This window comes from Tachyglossus aculeatus, chromosome 7 (genome assembly GCF_015852505.1).
Source record: "Tachyglossus aculeatus isolate mTacAcu1 chromosome 7, mTacAcu1.pri, whole genome shotgun sequence".
NCBI lineage: Eukaryota > Metazoa > Chordata > Mammalia > Monotremata > Tachyglossidae > Tachyglossus > Tachyglossus aculeatus.
Window position 1 is genome coordinate 22,518,887 of NC_052072.1, and position 21,783 is coordinate 22,540,669.

The 21,783-nt window shown below is 47.8% G+C and overlaps 1 protein-coding gene across 1 annotated transcript in view; it reads left to right on the top strand.

Moving 5' to 3' along the window:
* Positions 1-21,783, top strand: part of PLXNA2 (plexin A2) — a 252,736-nt gene that overhangs the window by 22,488 nt on the left and 208,465 nt on the right. Inside the window, exons 2-3 of the mRNA XM_038749116.1 lie at positions 8,266-9,534; positions 18,744-18,926. Of these exons, the coding sequence (XP_038605044.1) occupies positions 8,347-9,534; positions 18,744-18,926 (1,371 nt within the window). The 5' untranslated portion in view covers positions 8,266-8,346. The remainder of the gene's footprint in view (positions 1-8,265; positions 9,535-18,743; positions 18,927-21,783) is intronic.

The window sequence follows — 21,783 nt, forward strand, 5'->3', positions numbered from 1 at the left end:
GCCCTTTAAAGACTGTGCATAAAACAACTCTAATAACAATCTGTGGTGCCTGTGAGTGACAGCTGAAACAAAAAAAATAAGGCTAATCATCTCTCCTACAGCCCTGTCACATGGAGATTACATGAGTCCCTCTTTCCCCCTGTTCCTTTCCCTCTCTTCTCCACGCCCCTTGTTCTTGCTCTCCCTTGCTCTTTTTGCACGGAGAATCATGGGCATTTGAATAATACTATTATAGACAGCATTGGGCTGTGAGTGGAGGAAAAAAAAATCAAGCCAGACCCATGATTACTGCTTCAATCTAATAATTATTTAAATACCAGATAACTCCTTTCACTCTAATTGAGGCCTTTCAGTTTCCTGTGTTATCTTGGGCTATGGGGCTTGCTCGCTCTCTCACCTTATGTCAGCCAATGGTCTTGGGTTCCTACCAAGATCTCTGTTAGACAAAAGAAGACAAGGATTGTGACTCCTTGGGGTTGGAATAGGTTGTCAAGATGGGAATCTTTCCTGGCAAATTACAGTAGAACTATGAGGGGATTTCCTGGAGCTTCAGGCTGGTCCCTGTGTCTTCCATTCCTGGTTGTGACCCCACTAGAGGAAACTTGAGTATGTTAATGTGTCCATTCCCCTGCCTCCAGGCACATTCCATTCAAGCCATCCCAATGAGATGCCCATCTTTTGTTTTCTTACAATTCTCCAAAGATTTGACCACCGCCCCAGCTTCTCAGAACAATTCTTCTCCCTGCCAACCTAAAATCCTTCATGCCAAAGTTTCGGCCCCAGTGCTCTAGTCTTCTCTTTGACAAAAATGGAGAATAGCTGTTCTTCTTCATCCCGAATGGAATCCCTGGGATCCTGGCACCTGCATTTGGCTGCAGACCAATGTTACTCTTCAGTTATTTCTTGTGGTCCTGATGCAAGAGCCTCCTCTTCTGCATTTATCACCATTTGGAATTGCTTCTCCACTTTCTCCTCTTCCCAAGCCATGTTCCTCCTGCCAAGATTCCTTAAAGGGGTTTTGATTCTCAGACACAGAAGCTTTAGTGTCCCTGTGGAAACCCTAATCCCCTGGATACATCTTAAAGCTCCTTTGGAATCAAGACTTCCTGCCTCCGTGCAAAATCGGAATTCACGAGATTTCTCTGTGATTCGTTGCAAGCTGGTCCCTGGCCAGGCTTCCCTGTAGCTGCTCATCTCTGACCTTGAGCCATCTCAGCAGAGAACAAAGCTGACCAATGGGTCACCTGTCAGCCTTCCAGATATCCACTAGCCATGCAGAGACCCAAGTCACAGTCAAGTGATGTCTCACTCCCTGCCCCTCCTGCTTTTCTCCTTCCCTCTCTTTATTTCTCTCTCTGTCCTTCCCTCGTTCTCGTTCTCCCTCTCCCTTTATTTCTATCTCCCTTCCCTTTCTCCTTCTCTTTGTCTTCTTTCCATCTCTCTCTGTCTTTCATACCATTTTGCTTTATAAACATTCAGCATAAGGAAGGAAGACTGAAGAAGAGAGGAAAATATCCTCTTGCAGTTAGAGAGAATCAATCAGTGATATTTATTATAATAATTATTATTATGGTATTTGTTAAGCACTTACTATGTGCCAAGCACTGTTCTAAGCACTGGATTTGAGTGCTTACTGTGTGCAGAGCACAGTTTTAAGTACTTGGAAGAGTACATGCTCCCTGCCCACCAGGAGCTTACACTCTAGAGGAGGAGACAGACATTAAAATAAATTATGAATATGTTCATAGGTCCTGTGGGACTGAGAGTGGGGTGAAAATCAAATGCTTAAAGGGTACAGATCCAATTGCAGAAGGGAGAAGGAGTAGGGGAAATGAGGGCTTAATCAAGGAAGGCCTCTTGGAAGAGATGTGATTTAATAAGGCTTTGAAAGTGGGAAGCATGGTGGTCTGTTGGTTATGAAGAGGAAGAAATTCCAGACTAGATGGAGGACGTGGGCTAGGGTCAGGGGTTGCATAGATGAGACTGAGGTACAGTGAGTAGGTTGGCATTGAAGGAAGAAGCGAAAGGGTTGCATTGTAGTAGAAAATTAGCAAGCTAAGGTAGGAGGGGGTTGAGCTGATTTAGTGCTTTAAAGTCAATGGTAAGGAGTTTCTTTTTGATGCGAAGATGGACAGACAACCATTGGAGGTTTTTGAGTAGTAGGGGGAAGCGAACTGATTGTCTTTTTTCATAAAAATGACCTGGGCTGCAGAACAGAGTAAGAGAGAAGAGTGCAAGGGTAAACGACAAGGGTGATCTTTTAGTCCTCCCTGCTGATTCTCAGTCAAGGCTACTGGTGATTGGCTAGGCCCAAAGAAAGAGGCTAAAGCCTCTGTAAAGAGGTAAGTCTAGAAGCTGTGGGTTCTGGGATGAGTCTGCAACACCCAGCATTGGCCAAACTGGAAATCTGTGATTATTAATGTACCAATAGTAGTGATATTTGTTAACCACTTACAGTGGGCCTAGCACAGTCAAAGCAGTGGGAGAAATACAAGGTAGAAAAGTCCGATCCATGGGACTCCCAGTCTGAGAGGGAGAATAGGTATTTTATCCCTACTTTTACAGATAAGAAAACTAAGGCCCAGGGAAGTTAAGTAATTGCCAACCTCTTCCTGCTCTCTAGCCTGTAAGTTCATTGAGGGCTGTGAATTTGTCTGTTTATTGTTATATCGTACTCTCCCAAGAGCTTAGTACAGTGCTCTGCACACAGTAAGCACTCAATAAATACAACTGACTGACTGATTGCTCTTAGCTCTGACTCTCTACCTTCCAGACAGAGGCTCAGGTGTTCTAGACTGTGAGCCCGTTGTTGGGTAGGGACTGTCTCTATCTGTTGCCGGCTTGTACTTCCTAAGCGCTTAATACAGTGCTCTGCACACAGTAAGCGCTCAATAAATATGATTGAATGAAATGAATGAATTAAGTGTCTCCATTGAATGTCAGAAGCACGTGCCTCCCCCAGCCCTGCTGGGAGGGGTTGGCAGGTCAGTACGGTAAAATATTTAGTAGAGTTCGCTGACTTCTGAAGCGACAAAGCTCCCCACTCCTTCTTCCAGGCTCCAGACATCAGACCCAGGTGGTGGAGGTCAGAGCATGGCGGCCAGAAAGCAGATTCTTCAGTTGGTTTTGAGGGGTAGGGTGGTGGTGGTGAGGAGGGGGATGAGTGTGAGTGAATGAGATGTCTGGGCTGTTTGGCCACTGGATGGGCAGAAAGCTTGGTTATTACAAGGTGACTTGGGATCTGAAGGTAGAGTTTCCAGCCAGAGATTTAGAGGTACAGACCCTGAACTCTGGCCCACACTCTGCTTCTGTTGAACTAACTTTGATGGGATTGTTTAAATTGAACAATAACTCAGTACTAAAAACGCCTGTGTCTGGGTGGGCCAGGAGCCCTCCAAATCTATTTTCCATCTGCCAGCACTTTGGGCTTTGAAAGTGATTGCCAGACTATGGCTGGGAAAGAGGTAGCTAGATACAAAGAAATCAGGTTGGACACAGTCCATGTCCCACATGTGACTCACAGTTTTAATGCCCATTTTACAGATGAGGTAACTGAGTCACGGACAAGTGACATGATTTGTCCAAGGTCACACAGCAGACAAGTGGCAGAGCTGGGATTAGAACCCAGGTCCTTCTGACTCCAGGCCAATGCTCAATCCACTAGGACAGGCTTCGTCTGGGTACCGGCAACCCCTGGCTTCCCACAACTGGGCAGCCTCTACTCCCTCCCCCAGTTGTCCCCCAAGAATAACCAGCCCTTCTCAGAACCTCCGAGATGGAGTTAGGGAGGAATTGAACTTCTTTAGGGAAGGAATTTTGTCAATTTGCTCTATTTCACTCTCCTAAGTCTCTTAGTTTATTGTTCTGTTCAGGGTCGGTGTTCAGGAAATACAACTGATTGAATTGACCTAGGATCTGTGATCTCTGGGCATTTGGTATTTGGTCCACTTTGGCCCCACAGCACTTAGGTACATATCTATAAATTATATAACTGATTTATTTATATTATCTGTCTCCCCCTCTAGACTGTAAGCTTGTATTGAGAAGAGAATGTGTTTTCCAACTCTGTTTCATTGTACTCTCCCAAGTGCTTAGTACAGTGCTCTGCACACAGTAAGTGCTCAATAAATACCATTGATTGATTGACAGCTACACTGAGGGGACCACCTAGTCCTGTAGAGGCATTCCCCTGTCCCTCCACCCCCCTACCACAGAAGTCCCCTCCTTGTAGAAGCGAGTTTCTGTTCAGTTAGGGAAGGAGAGAGACAACAGTCTTGGAGAGGGAGGGCGTGACACTACTGGAATGTCCTGGGTAAGTGTGGTTGATGATCCAGTAGCCTCCTGCCACCGAGTCAGGCTAGACTGGATCTTATCCCAGGCTCTTCTATCTCGCCTGTCTGTAACCCCCTGGAATTGGTGATTCTTTCTTCCCCCAACTTCCCCCCAAGCCCCTCTCCGCCAAAGCCGACTGCAGGGGACAGGGAAAGAGTGGGGAGAAAGGGGATGGAGAGGGTTCTGTCTGCAGGGTAGGGGCCAGGGAGGACTGTTGAATTAGGCCACATTTAACCCCTTTGATTTTAAAATTGAGAGATTCTCAGCTGCCTGGGGTAGAGGAGAGACCTGCCTTAAAACAGGGGGATGGACCAGATGACTTCTTGGATTCCTCCCAACACAGGGATTCTAGGATTTAATGTTTCCTTCCCGCCGCCCTCAACCGGCCCCGGGCCACAACTAAAAATACTCCAAAGTTTTCCAAACAGACGCCTGCTTCGTAGGGAGACCTGGATGGTGTGCGTGAGGCCGGAAGGGCTGAGTTTGAAGCCTCTGATGTCAGTTCTCGAACCCATGCTGGCCAACCGGCACTGCTTTACCCTTCCAGAGGAAACCCTCCCTGGGATCTGGGACTCCAAGCATCCCCTCCCCCAGAACGGTGCAGATGCCTGTGATGCTGGGAGAGAATGAGTGGAGATGTGGGGGGCACTGACTGTCACAAGGAGAGCCCAAGTTGCTCAGCTGCCCCCTCCCCTCTCTCCCCCAGGGAGAATCTGGTGACGCTTGGGCAAGGTGACTTGTGGGGCCGACACTGCTGAGGTGTAGGATGTTATCAGCCTGTTCAGGACTCCATCCGGTCTAATAATAGCCTGGTCGGATGGAGCCAGGAGTGAACCCCTCCTGAGTAACCTCAGGAAGTTTTCCACTTTCAACAGGGGTGGGTCCATCTGAGTTCATCTGAATTCAAGTTTCTTGGCCCAGGGTGACCTTCCCACCTGGCTGTGATTCCTTCTCCCAGATTCTTTCTTGGTCCAGGAAGTTCTTGCTGCCCAATGGAATAGCAATTTACTGCAGGTTGCAGCTAAGTGTAGGGAGTCAAGCAGTCTCCACCATCAAGATCCCTCTCCCCACCGCCCCCTCGGGGGGGGGGGGGGGGGGGCGGGTGGTCTGCATTCAGTCTGAGCAACATCTATGGGCCATCTTCTGTCCACCCATTTTCAAGAATAGTAGTGATAATGATGATAATCATGGTCATTCCTAAACACTTGCTATCTGCCAAGCTCTGCTAAGCACAGGGATAGTTACAAGATAACCAGGTCTCACATGGGACTCACAGTCTAAAGAGGAGGGAGAACAGGTATTGAATCCCCATTTTGCAGGTGAGGGAACTAAAGTACAAAGAAGGGAAGTGACTTGCCCAAGCTCAAACAGCAGGTACATGGCAGAGCTGGGATTAGAACCCAGTGCTGGGTACTGGCTTAGTACAGTGCTTGCACGTGGTAAGTATTCAAGAAATACTACAGTAATTAGTGTATTATTAGGGGAAGAACCAGCTGAGGAGAGTGCTAAGAATTTGGGGGAAACTCCATAGCCACAAGGTGAGGCAATGTCCACGGAGCTTCTCATAGGGAAGAAAGCCAGTAGCAGGTTGAAATCCAGGGAAGGATCTGTGGCTAATTTGTCCACAGAAGAGCTGCTAAAGAGGGTCGAGCAGTGGGTGCAGGTGGGCACAGTCTCCTGAGCTTAAATTAGGAATAAGGTCCAGGAACAGCTTGATCATTCCCAGTTCTGTTTGAAGATTCTGTTGTCCAACTACTGTTGCTGTTGGAACACTTAATGAAGTAATTACTAGTTAAAACCACTTATAACACGAGAGTACCTGAGCAAATTGTGTTTGTGTGTGCGTGTGTGTGAGATCACTATCACAGGGAAGGGTGGCGTTCAGCATTTCTCCTGACCTCAACACCCAGCCCAGGAGGCCTTTTGGGATCAATTCATGGGATGATAGCAGCAGATTCCTGAACCCATCTTGGAATGTCCTAGTGTGGAGCCCCAAGGGAACCTCCATCCCGGGTGAAAATTACCATGGGCACCAGGACTTTGATGTTACAACTGAGCCACAAAAGCCTCTTAACTCCAACAGTGCTGTGGGCACATCCTGATGATACTGAGAAGCAGAATTGCCTAATGGAAAATGTCCAGGTGTGGGAGTCAGAGGACTTGGCTTCCAATCCCAGCTCTGCCACTTGCCTGATGTGTGACATTGGCCAAGTCACTTCACTTCTCTGGGCCTCAGTTAGCTCATCTGGGGATCAAGACTGTGAGTTCTGTGTGGAACAGGGATTGTGCCCAAACCGATTATCTTGTATCTACACCAGTACTTGGTAATAATAATAATAATTTTGGTATTTGTTAAGCACTTACTGTGTGCCAAGCACTGTTTTAAGCACTGGGGGAAATACAAGGTCATCAGGTTGTCCCACATGGGGCTCACAGGCTTCATCCCCATTTTACAGATAAGGTCACTGAGGCACAGAGAAGTGAAGTGACTTGCCCAAAGTCACACAGCTGACAAGTGGCAGAGACTGGATTAGAACCCATGACCTCTGACTCCAAAGCCCGGGCTCTTTCCACCGAGCCACGCTGCTTCTCTAGTACAGTGCCTGGCACACAGTAAGTGCTTTGCAAATGTCATTTAAAAAAGAATACTGGAGCGGGGACCTGGGTCATGGGTAGGATTTATGAGAGGCAGAGTTTTCACAGCCAATTATTATCAACATCATCCTTATTATTATTAATAACAATAATAATGGTATTTGTTAAAGGCTTACTAGGTGCCAAGAACTGTACTAAGTATAAGGAAAGATGCAAGATTATTAGGTTCTGTCCCACAAGGGGTTCACCATCTACATAGGAGGGAGAACAGTAATTTAAACCCTATTTTACAAATGAGGAAGCACTTACTACAGTGTTCTGCACACAGGAAGCACTCAATACATATCATTGTTTGAATGAAACTGGAGCCCAGAGAAGTGAAGTGACTAGCCCTCAGGTCACCCAGCAGGCAAGTGACAGAGCTGGGGTGAGAACCCATATCTCTTTACTCTCAGGCCAGGTCTCCTTCCCCAAGGTCACACTGCTTCTCAACTTCTCCCTTAGGTCATGCGACATGACATTGTAATTGTGGTATTTGCTAAGCTCTAACATATGTACTAAGTGCTGGGGTAGATATAAGCTAATCAGATCATAGACCCTGTCCCACATGCCGATCACAGGAGGGAGTAGGATTGAATCCCCATTTTCCAAATGAAGAAACTGAGGCACAGAAAAGTACAGTGACTTGCCCAAGGTCACACAGCAGGCAAATTGCAGAATAGGATTAGAACCCAGGTCCTCTGACTCCCAATCCTGAGTTCTTTCCACAAGGTTGTGCTGCTTCCCAATATACAATATAACAGAGTTGGTAGACTGAGCCCCCTCCTTCCTCTCCCCCTCCTCCCCCTCCCCATCCCCCCGCCTTACCTCCTTCCCCTCCCCACAGCACCTTTATATATATATAAATATAAATATTTGTACATATTTATTAATTTATTTTACTTGTACATATTTACTATTCTATTTATTTTATTTTGTTAACATGTTTTGTTTTGTTGTCTGTCTCCCCCTTCTAGACTGTGAGCCCGCTGTTGGGTAGGGATCATTTCTATATGTTGCCAACTTGGACTTCCCAAGCGCTTAATACAGTGCTCTGCACACAGGAAGCGCTCAATAAATACAATTGAATGAATGAATGAATATGTTCCCTACCCATAAGATGTGTATATATATGCTGGAGCATATGTGTGTGTGTGTGTGTGTGTGTGTGTGTGTGTGTGTGTGTGTGTGTGTGTGTGTGTGTGTGTTGGGGGCCGGGGGAGAATCAGTGCTGCCACCATACTGGGAGCAGTCTGTCCACCTCCCCAAGCTCAATCATGTCCGCTTTGTGTTTTCCAGAACCATGTGAGCCCCCTCCTTGAAACAAGGAGTAAACACAAGAGCTCAAAGGACCAGTTTCCTTGCCCTGGTCCCCTCACAATGGCACAGAGGAGGCCCTGGCCCCAGGCAGTGGCCTCAGCCGGCCGGCCACTCTTCCTGCTCTCCGTGGTCTGGGTGCTGCTGTCCCCTTGCCTGGCCGGCGCCACCCTGTTCGGCACCTTCCACTCAGAGAACCGCGACTGGACTTTCAACCACCTGACCGTGCACCGAGACACAGGGGCGGTGTACGTGGGCGCCATCAATCGCGTGTACAAACTGTCGGGGAACCTGACAGTCCAAGTGGCCCACAAGACTGGGCCCGAGGAGGACAACAAATCCTGCTACCCGCCCCTGATCGTCCAGCCGTGCAGCGAGGTCCTGACGCCGACCAATAATGTGAACAAGCTGCTGCTCATCGACTACTCGGAGAACCGCCTGCTGGCCTGCGGGAGCCTGTACCAGGGCGTCTGCAAACTCCTGCGCCTCGATGACCTGTTCATCCTGGTGGAGCCCTCGCACAAGAAGGAACACTACCTGTCCAGCGTGAACAAGACAGGCACCATGTATGGCGTGATTGTGCGCTCTGAGGGTGAGGACGGAAAGCTGTTCATCGGCACAGCCGTGGACGGCAAGCAGGACTACTTCCCAACCCTGTCCAGCCGCAAGCTGCCCCGCGACCCCGAGTCTTCTGCCATGCTGGACTACGAGCTGCACAGTGACTTCGTCTCCTCGCTCATCAAGATTCCCTCTGACACCCTGGCCCTGGTCTCTCACTTCGACATCTTCTACATCTATGGCTTCTCCAGCGGCGGCTTCGTCTACTTCCTCACCGTCCAGCCCGAGACCCCCGAGGGGGTGGCCGTCAACTCGGCCGGGGACCTGTTCTACACATCCCGCATCGTCCGGCTCTGCCAGGATGACCCCAAGTTCCACTCGTACGTGTCCCTGCCCTTGGGCTGCATCCGAGGCGCAGTCGAGTACCGCCTTCTACAGGCGGCCTACCTCGCCAAGCCCGGCGACGCGCTGGCCCGGGCCCTGAACGTCAGCTCCCAGGACGACGTCCTCTTCGCCATCTTCTCCAAGGGCCAGAAGCAGTACCACCAGCCACCTGACGACTCGGCCCTCTGTGTCTTCCCCATCCGGGCTGTCAACGGCCGGATCAAGGAGCGTTTGCAGTCCTGCTACCAAGGGGAAGGCAATCTGGAGCTCAACTGGCTGCTGGGGAAAGATGTGCAGTGCACCAAGGCGGTAAGTGTGCCGGCTCCTTCTCCTCCTGTCAGGCCATTGCGCCTCCAAGGAGCCTTCCCAGATGAATCTTCAGGTTTCTTTTATGGTATTTGTTAAGCACTTACTATGTGCCAGATGCTGTTCCAAGCACCTGGGTAGGTACAAGATATTCAGGTTGGACACAGTCCCTGGCCTACATGGGGCTCTCAGTCTTGTGTTCTACTTTAATAATTATGGAACTTTTTAAGCGTGTACTACATACTAAGTGCTGGTGTAGATACAAGTTAAACAGGTTGGACACAGTCCCTGTTTCATAAGGGCTCACACTCTTAATCCCCATTTTATGGATGAGGGAACTGAGGCCCAGTGAAGTGAAGTGACTTGCCCAAGGTCACACAGCAGAGAAGTGGCAGAACTGGAAATAGAACCTGGGTCCTTCTGACTCCCAGGCCTGCTCTATCCATTAATCCACGCTGCTTCCCAGGTGCTTAGTACAGTGCTATCTCTGCGCACAGTAAGCACTCGATCAATACCTTTGATTAATTGATCAAATCCCATCAGACTTCAGTTGCCACAGCTCCTGCTCCAGCTCTTATGTTTCTCACTGGAAGTTCTGGGTGTAGATGTCTGTGGATGCTTCGGGGTTCCGGGCTTCTTTGAGTGAGCTTCTTTGAGTAGCTGTAAAGCTACTGGTGGTAGAATAGGGTATTGATCACCAGTCAGTCGAAGGTGTTTATTGCTTGTTGTGGGCAGGGAATGTGTCTACCATCTCTGTTATATTGTACTCTCCCAGACACTTAATACAGTACTCTGCCCCACAGTAAGTGCTCAATAAATATTATTGATATTGAGGGCTTAGTGTGTCCAGAGCACTGTCCTGAGTGGTTGGGAGAGTACAATAGACTTGCTAGAAGTGGCCCCTGCCCACAATCTAAAGGGGGAGACAGAATCTAAAATACATTAGGGTCCATTCTCAAAGGAACCTCTGGACCCCTCCCCCCAACCCCAAAACACATCCTCCTGTTCTTGAATGACACTCTAGCTGCTCATGGCCTTGAAGGGAGCAGTTTAATAATAATAATGATGGCGTTTACTAAGCGCTTACTATGTGCAAAGCACTGTTCTAAGTTTACACTGCAGCAACACTCTATGGGACTTCACAAGGAAGCAGCATGGCCTAGAGCACGATCCTGGGAATCAGAAGGACCTGGGTTCTAATCTCTACTCTGCCACTTGTCTGCAGTGTGACCTTGGGCAAGTTACTTCTTTGTGCCGCAGTTACCTCACCTGCAAAATGGGGATTAAGACTATGAGCCTTAAGTGGGACAGGGACTGTATTCAACCCAATTATCATATCTACCCTAGTGCTTAGTACAGTGCCTGGCACATAGTAAGTGCTTAACAAATACCATTATCATTATTATTATTATTATTATTTATTATTATTACAAATGGGGGGAAGCAGCAGAGTATAAGGCTAGGTACCTAAGTGCTCTGGGTATGGGGTGGGCATCAAAGTGCTTAGGGGGTATGGATGAAAGTACCTAGGTGATGCAGAAGGGAAGGAGAATAGGGCAGGGAGATGAAAGACTAATCAGGGAAGGCTTCCTGAAGGAGATGTGATTTTAGTAAGGTTTCAAGGTTGGGGAGAACGGTGGTCTGTTGGATATGAGGGCAGGGTCTGAACCGTCTCCCCAGTACAATTTCGGATCCTCAAGAATCGTTTAAGATTTTTCCCTTTCTCTCTAGCTACTGAGGAGGCAGGGTGCCAAACCTAAAAGATAGGGAACAGAACTGGCCTGCAAGAAGCTCACAGTCCAACAGGGGAGAGAAGCTGGACGTAAGGACAGCTAACTTCAGCAGGACTGTAGAGGTGCAGTTCAGACAAAAATGAGTTAAACTCTCTAGAAGGGAAGCTAAAATGTCTTGGCAGGTTGGAGAGTGGATGGAGTGGATGGAGTGGATGGAGAGTGGATGGAAAGCTTTCTGGAGGAGGTGGTAATGGAAAGGAGTAGAGGGAGAGGGGCTTGGGGGACAGGAATGTAAGTGGGGGACAACCAGGACCTGTGACCTTGCTCTTTGATCTGTGATCTTTGAGCATTTGATATTTGTCCTACTCATCATCATCAATCATATTTATTGAGCGCTTACTGTGTGCAGAGCACTGTACTAAGCGCTTTATTTCCATATCTTTACATTATATATTATAAAAAACGTATTCGTATTGTGTGTCTCCTCCTCTAGGCTGTAAGCACATTATGGGCAGGGAATGTTTCTGCTAATTCTGTTTTACTGTGGTCTCCCAAGTGCTTAGTATAGTCCTCTGCACCTAGTAAGCACCAAACAAATACCATTGATTGATTGATTTGATTGAACCACAGCCTGGGCCTGGAGACAGGGGAGGGAGGTTGACTTTTCAGGGCCATAAGAAGGCCCAGTTAGCTAGAAGGAAGGGGGTGAGCTTAGGGTAGAGCTGGAAAGAAAATAACTGGGGGAGGGGTGGGGATGGTGTGATTCTGAGGGAGCAGGATGCAAAAGGTCTGAGCCAAAGCTGGGTTTTCTGAGCTAGAGCTTATACATATGATGTCTGGATCCTAATGACATCAAGCAAAACAAGTTTACAGATGCAGGCTGCCAAGAACTGTTTAATTATCAATAATGTTAGCTGGGTCAAAGGGGAGAACAGAGGAAGTGGGGACTGAGGGGATAGGGAGAGCAGCTGAGAAGTTCAGAATAGACAGAGTGGCCTAGCAGAAAGAGCACGGGCCTGGGAGTGAAAGGATCGAGGTTATAATTCCGGCTCTGCCACTTGCCTTCTGTGTGACCTTGGGCAAATGACTTCACTTCTCTGTTCCTCGATGACCTCATCTGTGAAATTAATCATATTCATTGAGTGCTTACTGTGTGCAGAGAGCACTGTCATAAGCACTTGAGAGAGTACTACATACCAATTTCTAGACACAGTCCCTGCCCATAGTGAGCCTAGAGTCCAGAAGGGATTCAGTATCTGTTTTCCTTCTCCTTAGTTTGTGATCACTATGTGGGACAGGAACTGTGTCTGACCAGGTTGATTTTTATTTTCTCTGGTGCTTGGAACAGTGCTTAATACATAGTAAGCAATTAAGAAATATCATAATTAATTAATAGACTTTCCCAGCTGGGTCCCTTGCCTTCCCTGCCTTCTCAGTGCATGTTCCCTCTCCGTAGAGCTCCTCCAAGTTCAGAGTTGAGGGTCACTGGACACCCGGGACAACAGGGGTCCAATGGTTGAGAGGCTAACATCGCTGTCTGTGGAGAGGGGCAAGGAAACACCATTCCCCCACCCCGAGGCTTCCCTCCGGGACTTTCCAACAACATGAACGGCAAGCAGGCAAGGGAAAAGGAGGAAATGTGAGGGTTAAGTCCTTTGAGGACTGGACATTTGACAGCAGGTGGGAGGGCCAGTGTGGAGAGGAAATAGCGGATTCCTGAGTCAGGGAGAGGAAACTGACACAACCCCTGACCCATTGGCATTGCAGACTCATTGAGATGGGCCTGGGCTTGTCCCTCAAAGGGAGGTGGAAGGGGGTGACAGCTCAGCCTCTCCCTTCCCCCTCGCCCCCAGCCCTAGGACTTTTATTGGGCTGGAGTCCCAGGAGAGCCCAGTGACCCCCACTTCTAGCCTCATTCCCCAGAACCATATCTCTCCTGGGGCTGCTCCATCCCAGGCCGGCCCCAGGAGAGCTGAGCCACAAATCTAGTCTCGGCCAGCAGTTCCTCACTTCTGGGAGGGGGCAAAACTGGACATGGCTAATACCGGCTGGAGGCCCATGTGCCTCATGGAGCTCATCTCACCTCAGGTGATTCTGGGGCCCACTGGCAGCTGCAGATTGCTGTGGGGAGTTAATTAAGGGTCACATCCCTCCTATTCTGGAAGTGACCCTACTTATGGGGAGAAGGGTTCAAATCCCGGCTCTGCCAATTGTCAGCTGTGTGACTTTGGGCAGGACACAACTTCTCTGTGCCTGAGTTAGCTCATCTATAAAATGGGGATTAAGACTGTGAGCCCCCCGTGGGACAACCTGATCACCTTGTAATCTCCCCAGCACTTAGAACAGTGCTTTGCACATAGTGAGTGCTTAGTAAATGCCATAAAAAAGGGTGCAGAGAACAAACCCCACTGGTATCCAAGCATGGCCCGTTCCTGGCCTCGTTCTTTTGGGCTCAGCTCAGCCTCCAGGCTTATTCATTCATTCAGTTGTATTTATTGAGCGTTTACTGTGTGCAGAACACTGTACTAAGCACTTGGAAAGTACAAGTCGGTAACATATAGAGACGGTCCCTACCCAACAATGGGCTCACAGTCTTGCACTGGGGGTTGCCTGGTGGATGAGAGCACTGGCAGGGATCTGCTCTGACCCCCCAACCCCCACCCCCTTACCCCACCCAAGGCTGGGCTGAGACATTTCAGGGAGGAGAATTAGTCTGGGGGCCTGGAAGCCTAACCCTTTTAGACCGGTTCTGATTCCCACTTTTGTACTCATTCCCAGCATTTAGTACAGAGCTCTGCACACAGTCTGTGCCAAATGGATACTATTACTACTATCAATCAATCAATCGATATTTACTGAGCAATCACTATGTGCAGAACATTGTATTAAGTACTTGGGAGAGTAAAATACAACAGAATTAACAGACTTGTTCCCTGCTCATAATGAGCTTACAGTGTAGGGGGGAGACAGATGTTAATATAAATAATCTGCTACTTCTATTCTGGAGTACTAAGAACATGGGGCATGTAATCTCAGCCTTAGCCCATGCTAGGGCCTTTCTATTCATGGGCCCCCCCACCCCAATCTCCAGAATAGCCCTGCCCTACCCTCCTGTGAATATCCTGCAGAGTCTGGGGGCGGGGAGCAGGAGACAGGGGTGGAAGAAAAAGAAGATGAGCACACACACCTGCTTGAGTCCCCAAATGGTTATGTTTGTCTGACACCTGGGGTCTAAGAGGCCACATCCTGGCTGCTACAGTCTCCCCAGGGATCCCAAGAGAGGCCATTGCCTGAGGGGAAGGGAGGGGGAAGCGGAAGGAGGGATCCAGGATGGATGAGAAGCAGCATGATGTAGTGGATAGAGCATGGGCTTGGGAGCTTTGGGTTCTAATCCCAGTTCTGTCAGTTGCCTGCTGTATGACCTTAGGCAAGTCACTTCTCTGTGCCTCGGTTAACTCATCTGTAAACTGGGGATCGAGACTGTGAGCCCCATGTGGGACAGGGACTGTGTCCAACCTGATTTGCTTATATCCACCCCAGCACTTAATACAGTGCCTGGCACATAGTAAGCATTTAACAAATACCATGCTTATTAATTATTACTATTATTATCATTATCCAGGGGAGGGGAGGCTGGGGCTGGGAGCAGAAGGAGATGACAGCAGTGGAGTGACCTGTTCCCTCCCCACTGGAATACCTGGAAGGTGTTGGGGTTGAAACTCTCCCGTGTGTCCCACATCCCAGAGGAATGATTCCCCACTTCCTTTAGGCAGACAGAAGCAGAGTAGGCTGGGGGATAGAACACTGGCCTTGGAATCAGTAGGACCTGGGTTCTAATCCCAACTCCACCACTTGTCTGCTGTGTGACCTAGGGCAAGTCACTTAATTTCCTGTTCCTCAGTTACCTCTTCTGTAAAATGGGTATTAAAACTGTGAGCCCCATGTGGGACATGGACTATGCCTAACCTGATTAGCTTGTATCTACTCCAGCATTTAGTACAGTGCCTGGAATATAATGAGCCCTTAATAAATAACATTTAAAAATAGGAAGCCCCAGTTAATTAGAAAGCCTATAGATTATTCAGCCAATTCTTCGGGGAGAAAATCAGACTGATAGAAGACACTGGCCATGAGCCTGCTCTGTCAGGGCTGGAGGAGGGGTTGGGTAACAACAGAGGGAGCAGCTTCTCATGGTCGGTGGTGGTTTCTCTCAAGTCATTTCCTTCCACCATCTGAAGTGTTTACACCCAGGAAGGATAATTTGATGGCAGGACTCAGTAGTACCTCTCTGTCCCAGGAGGAGTGGAGGGAGGGCAGGGTTAACAGGGTGTTACTTTTGGCCACAGGACATGTAGAAGTACTGGTGGTGATACTGTGTGTAGAGCACTGTACTAAGCACTAGGGGAGATTACACAGGTGAGATTTAGACATGGCCCCTGCCCCTTGGGGGCTTACAGTCTAATATCATTTAATAAATCCCTGGGTTCCCCCATTAGGGCATGGGGAGGTCAGTGGAAGAGGGTAAATATATACCTCACCCTTATCTTTGGTTATGAGGGACATGAGCTCTGCCCACAAGAAGATGGGGCATATAGGAAGGATGAAGCAGACTGGGGGCTCAGGGGAAGGACTCTCCACTCACAATTCTCCTGGGCTTTTTTTTTTCCCCTGAAGATGACAAGAATTGGGGAGGCGCTTTTCCAAGATACGGTAACTCTTTCAGGGTTAACCAGCTGAGTAATTGTGGTATTTGTAAAGTGTGTATTTTATGCCAAGCACTGGGGTAGATACAAGTCAATCAGGTCAGTGAGAAGCAGCCTGGACTACGAGATGCAACGTGGCCTACTGGATAGAGTTTGGGCCTGGAATAATAATAATAATAATAATAATAATAATAATAATAATAATAATAACAATAATGATGGCATTTATTAAGCGCTTACTATGTGCAAAGCTCTGTTCTAAGCGCTGGGGAGGTACAAGGTGATCAGGTTGTCCCATGGAGGGCTCACAGTCTTAATCCCCATTTTGCAGATGAGGTAACTGGGACACAGAGAAGTGAAGTGACTTGCCCAAAGTCACACAGCTGAAAATTGGCAGAGCTGGAAGTTAGGTGGAACTGAGTTCAAATCCTGACTCTTCTACTTTTCTGCTATGTGACCTTGGGCAAATCACTTAACTTGTCGATGCCTCAGTTACATTTGTAAAATAGATATTAAGACTGCGGGTCCTATGTAGAACATGGACCGTGTCCAACCTGATTAGCTTGTATCAGTTACGCATCTGTAAAAAAGGGATTCTATACCTGTTCTCCCTTCTCCTTTGACTGCCCCATGTGGGACTGATTATCTTGTATTTGTCCCATTGCTTAGTACAGTGCTTGGCACATAGTAAGTGCTTAACAAAGGCCACAATAATTATTTTATTAGATATAAGAAATTCAGTATGGACACAGTCCCTAATGGGGCTTACGGTCTAAATTGGAGGGAGAGAGGAAGATTTAATAGCCATTTTACAGATGAGGTAACTGAGGCTTGCCCAGGGTCACACAACAGACAGGTAGCAGAGCCAGGATTAGAACCCAGGGTCTCTGACTCCCAGGTCTGTGCTCTTTCCACTAGACCACGTTGCTTCCATTCCACCCACTGGGGGGATCCAGTGCTCCAAAAAGGTAGCCATTGCCAGGGACTTGGAGCGCTGATAATTGAGGTACCTACTAAATGCTTATTATCAAACAATCGTATTTATTGAGCACTTAATGTGTGCAGAGCAATGTACTAAGTGCTTGGAAAAGTACAATATAACAGAGTTTGTAAACGTGTTCCCAGCCCAAAACGAGATTAGGGTCCAGAGGGAAATTCAAATATTAATATTTATAAATAATTTACCGATTTGTACATAAGTGCTGTGAGGCTGAGGGATGGGTGAACATCAATCAATCAGTTAGTTGTATTTATTCATAATAATCATGATAATAATGATGGTATTTCTTAAGTGCTTACTATATGCCAAGCACTGTTCTAAGCGCTGGGGTAGATACAAGGTATTCAGGTTGGTCCACGTGGGGCTCACAGTCTTAATCCCCATTTTACAGATGAGGTAACTGAGGCACAGAGAAGTTAAGTGACTTGCCCAAAGTCACACAGCTGACAAGTGGCCGAGCCGGGATTGGAACCCACAACCTCTGACTCCCAAGCCTGTGATCTTTCCACTAAGCCACAATTATTGAGCACTTACTGTGTGCAGAGCACTGTACTAAGCACTTGGGAGAGTACAACCCAACAATATAACAGATGCATTTCCCGCTCACAGTGAGTTTACAATTTAGAGGGGAAGACAGACATTAATATAAATGAATGAATTATGGATATGTACGTAAGTACTGTGGGGCTGGGAGCAGGGGAGTAGTGAAAAAAGGAAGCAGGTACAAATCTGACTGCAAGGGCAACACAGAAAGGAGTGGGAAAAGAGGAAATGAGGGCTTAGTCAGTGAAGGCCTATTGGAGGATGTGCTTTTGAAGGTGGGAAAAGTGATGGTCAATCAGATATGAAGAGGGAGGGTATTTCAGGCCAGAGGCAGGACATGGGCAGGACGTTTATTATGTGTCAAGCGCAGAAGTAAGAACCAGTGTAAATACAGTGCAATCAGATGGGACACAGAGGCCATCCCAATCAATCAATCAATCGTATTTATTGAGCACTTACTATCTTAAGAGCACTGTACTAAGTGCTTGGGAGAGTGTGATACAACAGAATTAACAGACACTTTCTTTGTCCATAATAAGCTTACAGTCTAGAGAAGGAAAAGACATGAATAAGAATAAAGACTAAAGAATGAATAAAGAGTATGAATAAAAATCCCATATGGGATTCCCAGTCTGAGGGAAATAGTACAGGCATTTACTCCTCATTTTACCGATGAGGAACCTGAGGCACAGCTGAATTAAGTGGCTGGGCCAGAGTCACTCCAGCAGAGCCGGGATTTGAAACCAGGTCTCCTGACTTCCAGTCCATTGTTCTGTCCCTTAGGCCAACATGAGTTAATAATGACGGTTTTTAATAATGATGGCATTTATTAAGTGCTTTCTATGTGCAGAGCACTGTTCTAAGTGCTGAGGAGGTTACAAGGTGATCAGGTTGTCCCACGGGGGGCTCACAATCTTAATCCTCATTTTCCAGATGAGGTAACTGAGGCCCAGAGAAGTGAAGTGACTTGCCCAAAGTCACACAGCTGACAATTGGTGGAGCCAGGATTTGAACCCATGACTTCTAACTCCAAAGTCCATGCTCGTTCCACTGAGCCACACTGCTTCTCTTTGTTAAGCACTTGCTATGTGCCAAGCACTGTCATAATAATAATAATGGTGGTACCTACTGACAAGTATGGTGTCAAGCATGGTGCTAAGCACTGGGGTGTATACAGGATGCTCTGTCCTGTTCCCCTCCTCTCCACACTGACCATGGTCCTCTCTCTTCCAGCCGGTCCCCATCGATGACAGTTTCTGTGGGCTGGACATCAACCAGCCTCTGGGGGGCTCATCTCCCGTGGAAGGCCTCACTCTGTTCACCTCCAGCCGAGACCGTATGACCTCGGTCGCCTCCTACGTCTACAACGGCTACAGCGTGGTCTTTGTGGGTACCAAAAGCGGCAAGCTCAAGAAGGTAAGTCCTGGGATCCTGGGCTGAGATCCAGCTTGGCTAGTCGCTCCGGATGGGTTCCGGGGGACCGAGGCTGACTACTGTGGTGGCAGTAGCAGCAGCAGTCCTCAATTGCAGCCGACCAGCTGGGCTAAGCTGGTTGTGGATTTGGCTTGGGGTGCAAATGGAGTCTCCGGCTAGTGAGGTGGGTCAGTCAATTAATCAGTCATATTTATTGAGCATTTACTGTGTGCAGAGCACTGTACTAAGCACTTGGAACAGTACAGTACAACAGAGTTGGAAGACACATTCCCTGCCCACAACAAGTTTACAGTCTGCTCTGCACACAGTAAGCACTCAATAAATGCAATTGAATGAATAGTGGGGGCTTACCTGTGGCATTGAAGGTATTACCACAGCAGAAGGAGAAGGAGACATGCCCTCCAGCCTTGGGAAAGGAAGAGGTCACAGTGAGGATACCCACCCTGATCAATCAATCAGTGGTATTTATTGAGCACTGTACTAAGCTTTTGGGAAAGTACAATACAACAGAGTAGTTAGTTCCCTGCCCACAAGGAGCTTATAGTCTACAAGGGAGACAGACTTTAAAGTAAAATGAAGATGGATGTGTGCTGTGGGACTAGAGGTGGGGTGAATATCAAAGTACTTATGAAGTACAGATCTAAGGATATAGTCCCTCTAGACTATAAGCTCATTGTGGGCAGGGAATATGTCCATTACATTATTCTATTGTACTCTCCCAAGCATTTAGTACAGTGCTCTGCTCACAGTAAATGCTCAAGAAATATGATTGAGAGGAGAGGGCAAGTAGGGGAAATGAGGCGTTAGTGAGGGAAGGCATCTGGGAGGAGATGTGGTTTTAAGAGGTTTCAAAGGTGGGGAGGGTGGTGATCTGTTGGATATGAAGGAGGAGGGAATTCCAGGCCAAAGAGAAGACATGGGCAAGGGAATAGCCGCGAGATATATGAGATTGAAGTAAAGTGAGTAGGTTGGCATTAGAGGAGTAAAGTGTGCAGGCTGGGTGATCAGCGAGGTGAGAAAGGACAGGAAGAGTTTATTGAGTGCCTTAATTCTCACAGTAAGGAGTTCCTTTTGATGCAGACATAGATGGGCAACCACTGGACATGGACTGAATGGATTTTTAGAATACTGATCCTGGCAGCAGTGTGAAGTATGGACTGGAGTTAGGAGAGACAGGGAGATCAGCAAGGAAGTTAATGCGGTGGTCAAGGTGGGATATGATCAGTGCTTGTTGAAGTTCAGATGGCCAGGAAGAGACAGATTCTAGAGATGTCTTGTGGGTTGAGTGAAGGAGATGAGTCGAGGATGACACTAACATGGTGGGGGACACATACTAGAATGGTGGGCTCTGGGCAGGGGAAGCAGACTGCTTGAACTCTCAGGGAAGTGTTGGGTGCCAGGGTGGACTAGCCATCCCTGACCCAACCAGAAGAAGATTTCAGCAATGGAATCCTTCCCGGTCCCTGACTCTTTCCTAGCCTCTGCCTTTCATGCCAGCCTGGACATGACCTCCCTTTCTTACCCTTCTCTCTGCGATGACCACTCAAGCCCTCTTGCCCCTGATTCGGGAGGGAAGCCTGTTGTAGATGACTGATGGCATTCAGCTGCTGGAGTTGATGAGAGAATAAATCCGACCCCGATGTGGGCCTGTGGAACCTGATAAACCAGGTCTGATTTCTTCTGTAATGAGGGTTGCTCTTTAACCCTTTCTCACCTCACCCAGGTGAATTGGCAGGTGACTGTACTTGCCACGCTCTTGCCTGGAGATACTGGATCTTTGATTAGCTTAGATGCCTCTTTAAGGGACTTTTAATTTCTAATAATAATAATAATATTGATAATGGTATTTACTAAGTGTTTACTGTGTGCCATTCACTGTACTAAGCACTGGGATAGGAAGAAGTAGTGTGGTTTAGTGGATAGGACGTGAACCTGGGTATCAGAACGATCTGGGTTCTAATCCCAGCTCTACCACTTGTATGCTGTGTGACCTTAGGCAAGTCATTTCATTTCTCTCTGCTTCAGTAACTTAAACTGTAAAATGGGGATTGAGACTGTGAGCCTCATGTGTGAAAGGGACTGTGTCCAACCTGATTTGCTTGTATCTACCCCAGTGCTCAGTACAGTGCATGGCACATAGTAAGCACTTAACAAATACCACAATTATTATTATTACAAGATAATCAGGTTGGACCCAGTCCCCATCCCACATGGGGCTCACAGTCTAAGTAGGAGGGAGTAGGATTCAAACCCCCTTTAAGGATTAGGAAGCTGAGGCAAGATGTAAAGTGGTTTGCCTGAATTCACGCAGCAGACAAGAGGCAGAGCCAGCATTAGAACCCAGGTCCTCTGACTCTCAGGCCCCTACTCTTTCCACTAGGCCACGCTGCTTCTCTGGCTGTTGGGCCTTGCTCTGCCTTCTGCTCTCAATGAGGTTTGCTCAGGTCTGGGCAGAGAATAGTGCTAACTGAAGGGTTGTGATGATAGGGTGGCCTCCAGTAACAAGAGACAGAGAGAGTTGTTTCTGTCTGCACAGCAGGGAATTCCAGGTGGTCTTCCTGTCAGCGGGTCCCTTTCCCAGGACAATCCTCTATGCCAACATGGTTCAGAGCTATTGCTGATTTACGTGATCATAAGCACACCAATTGTACCCTGGTTCCAACTCGTCCCCAATTTATAAGGCTCTCCCCCAGGATAGGGAGGTTCTCTGATTGCCGGCTGCTGCCTAGATGACAGGTGAATTTGGAGTTGAAGAAGGAGATTTAAAGCTGGAATGGGGCCTGGGTGGTTGGGGTGTGGCCAGCCAGAGTTTGATCTATTTTTGGCACTCCCTGACCGG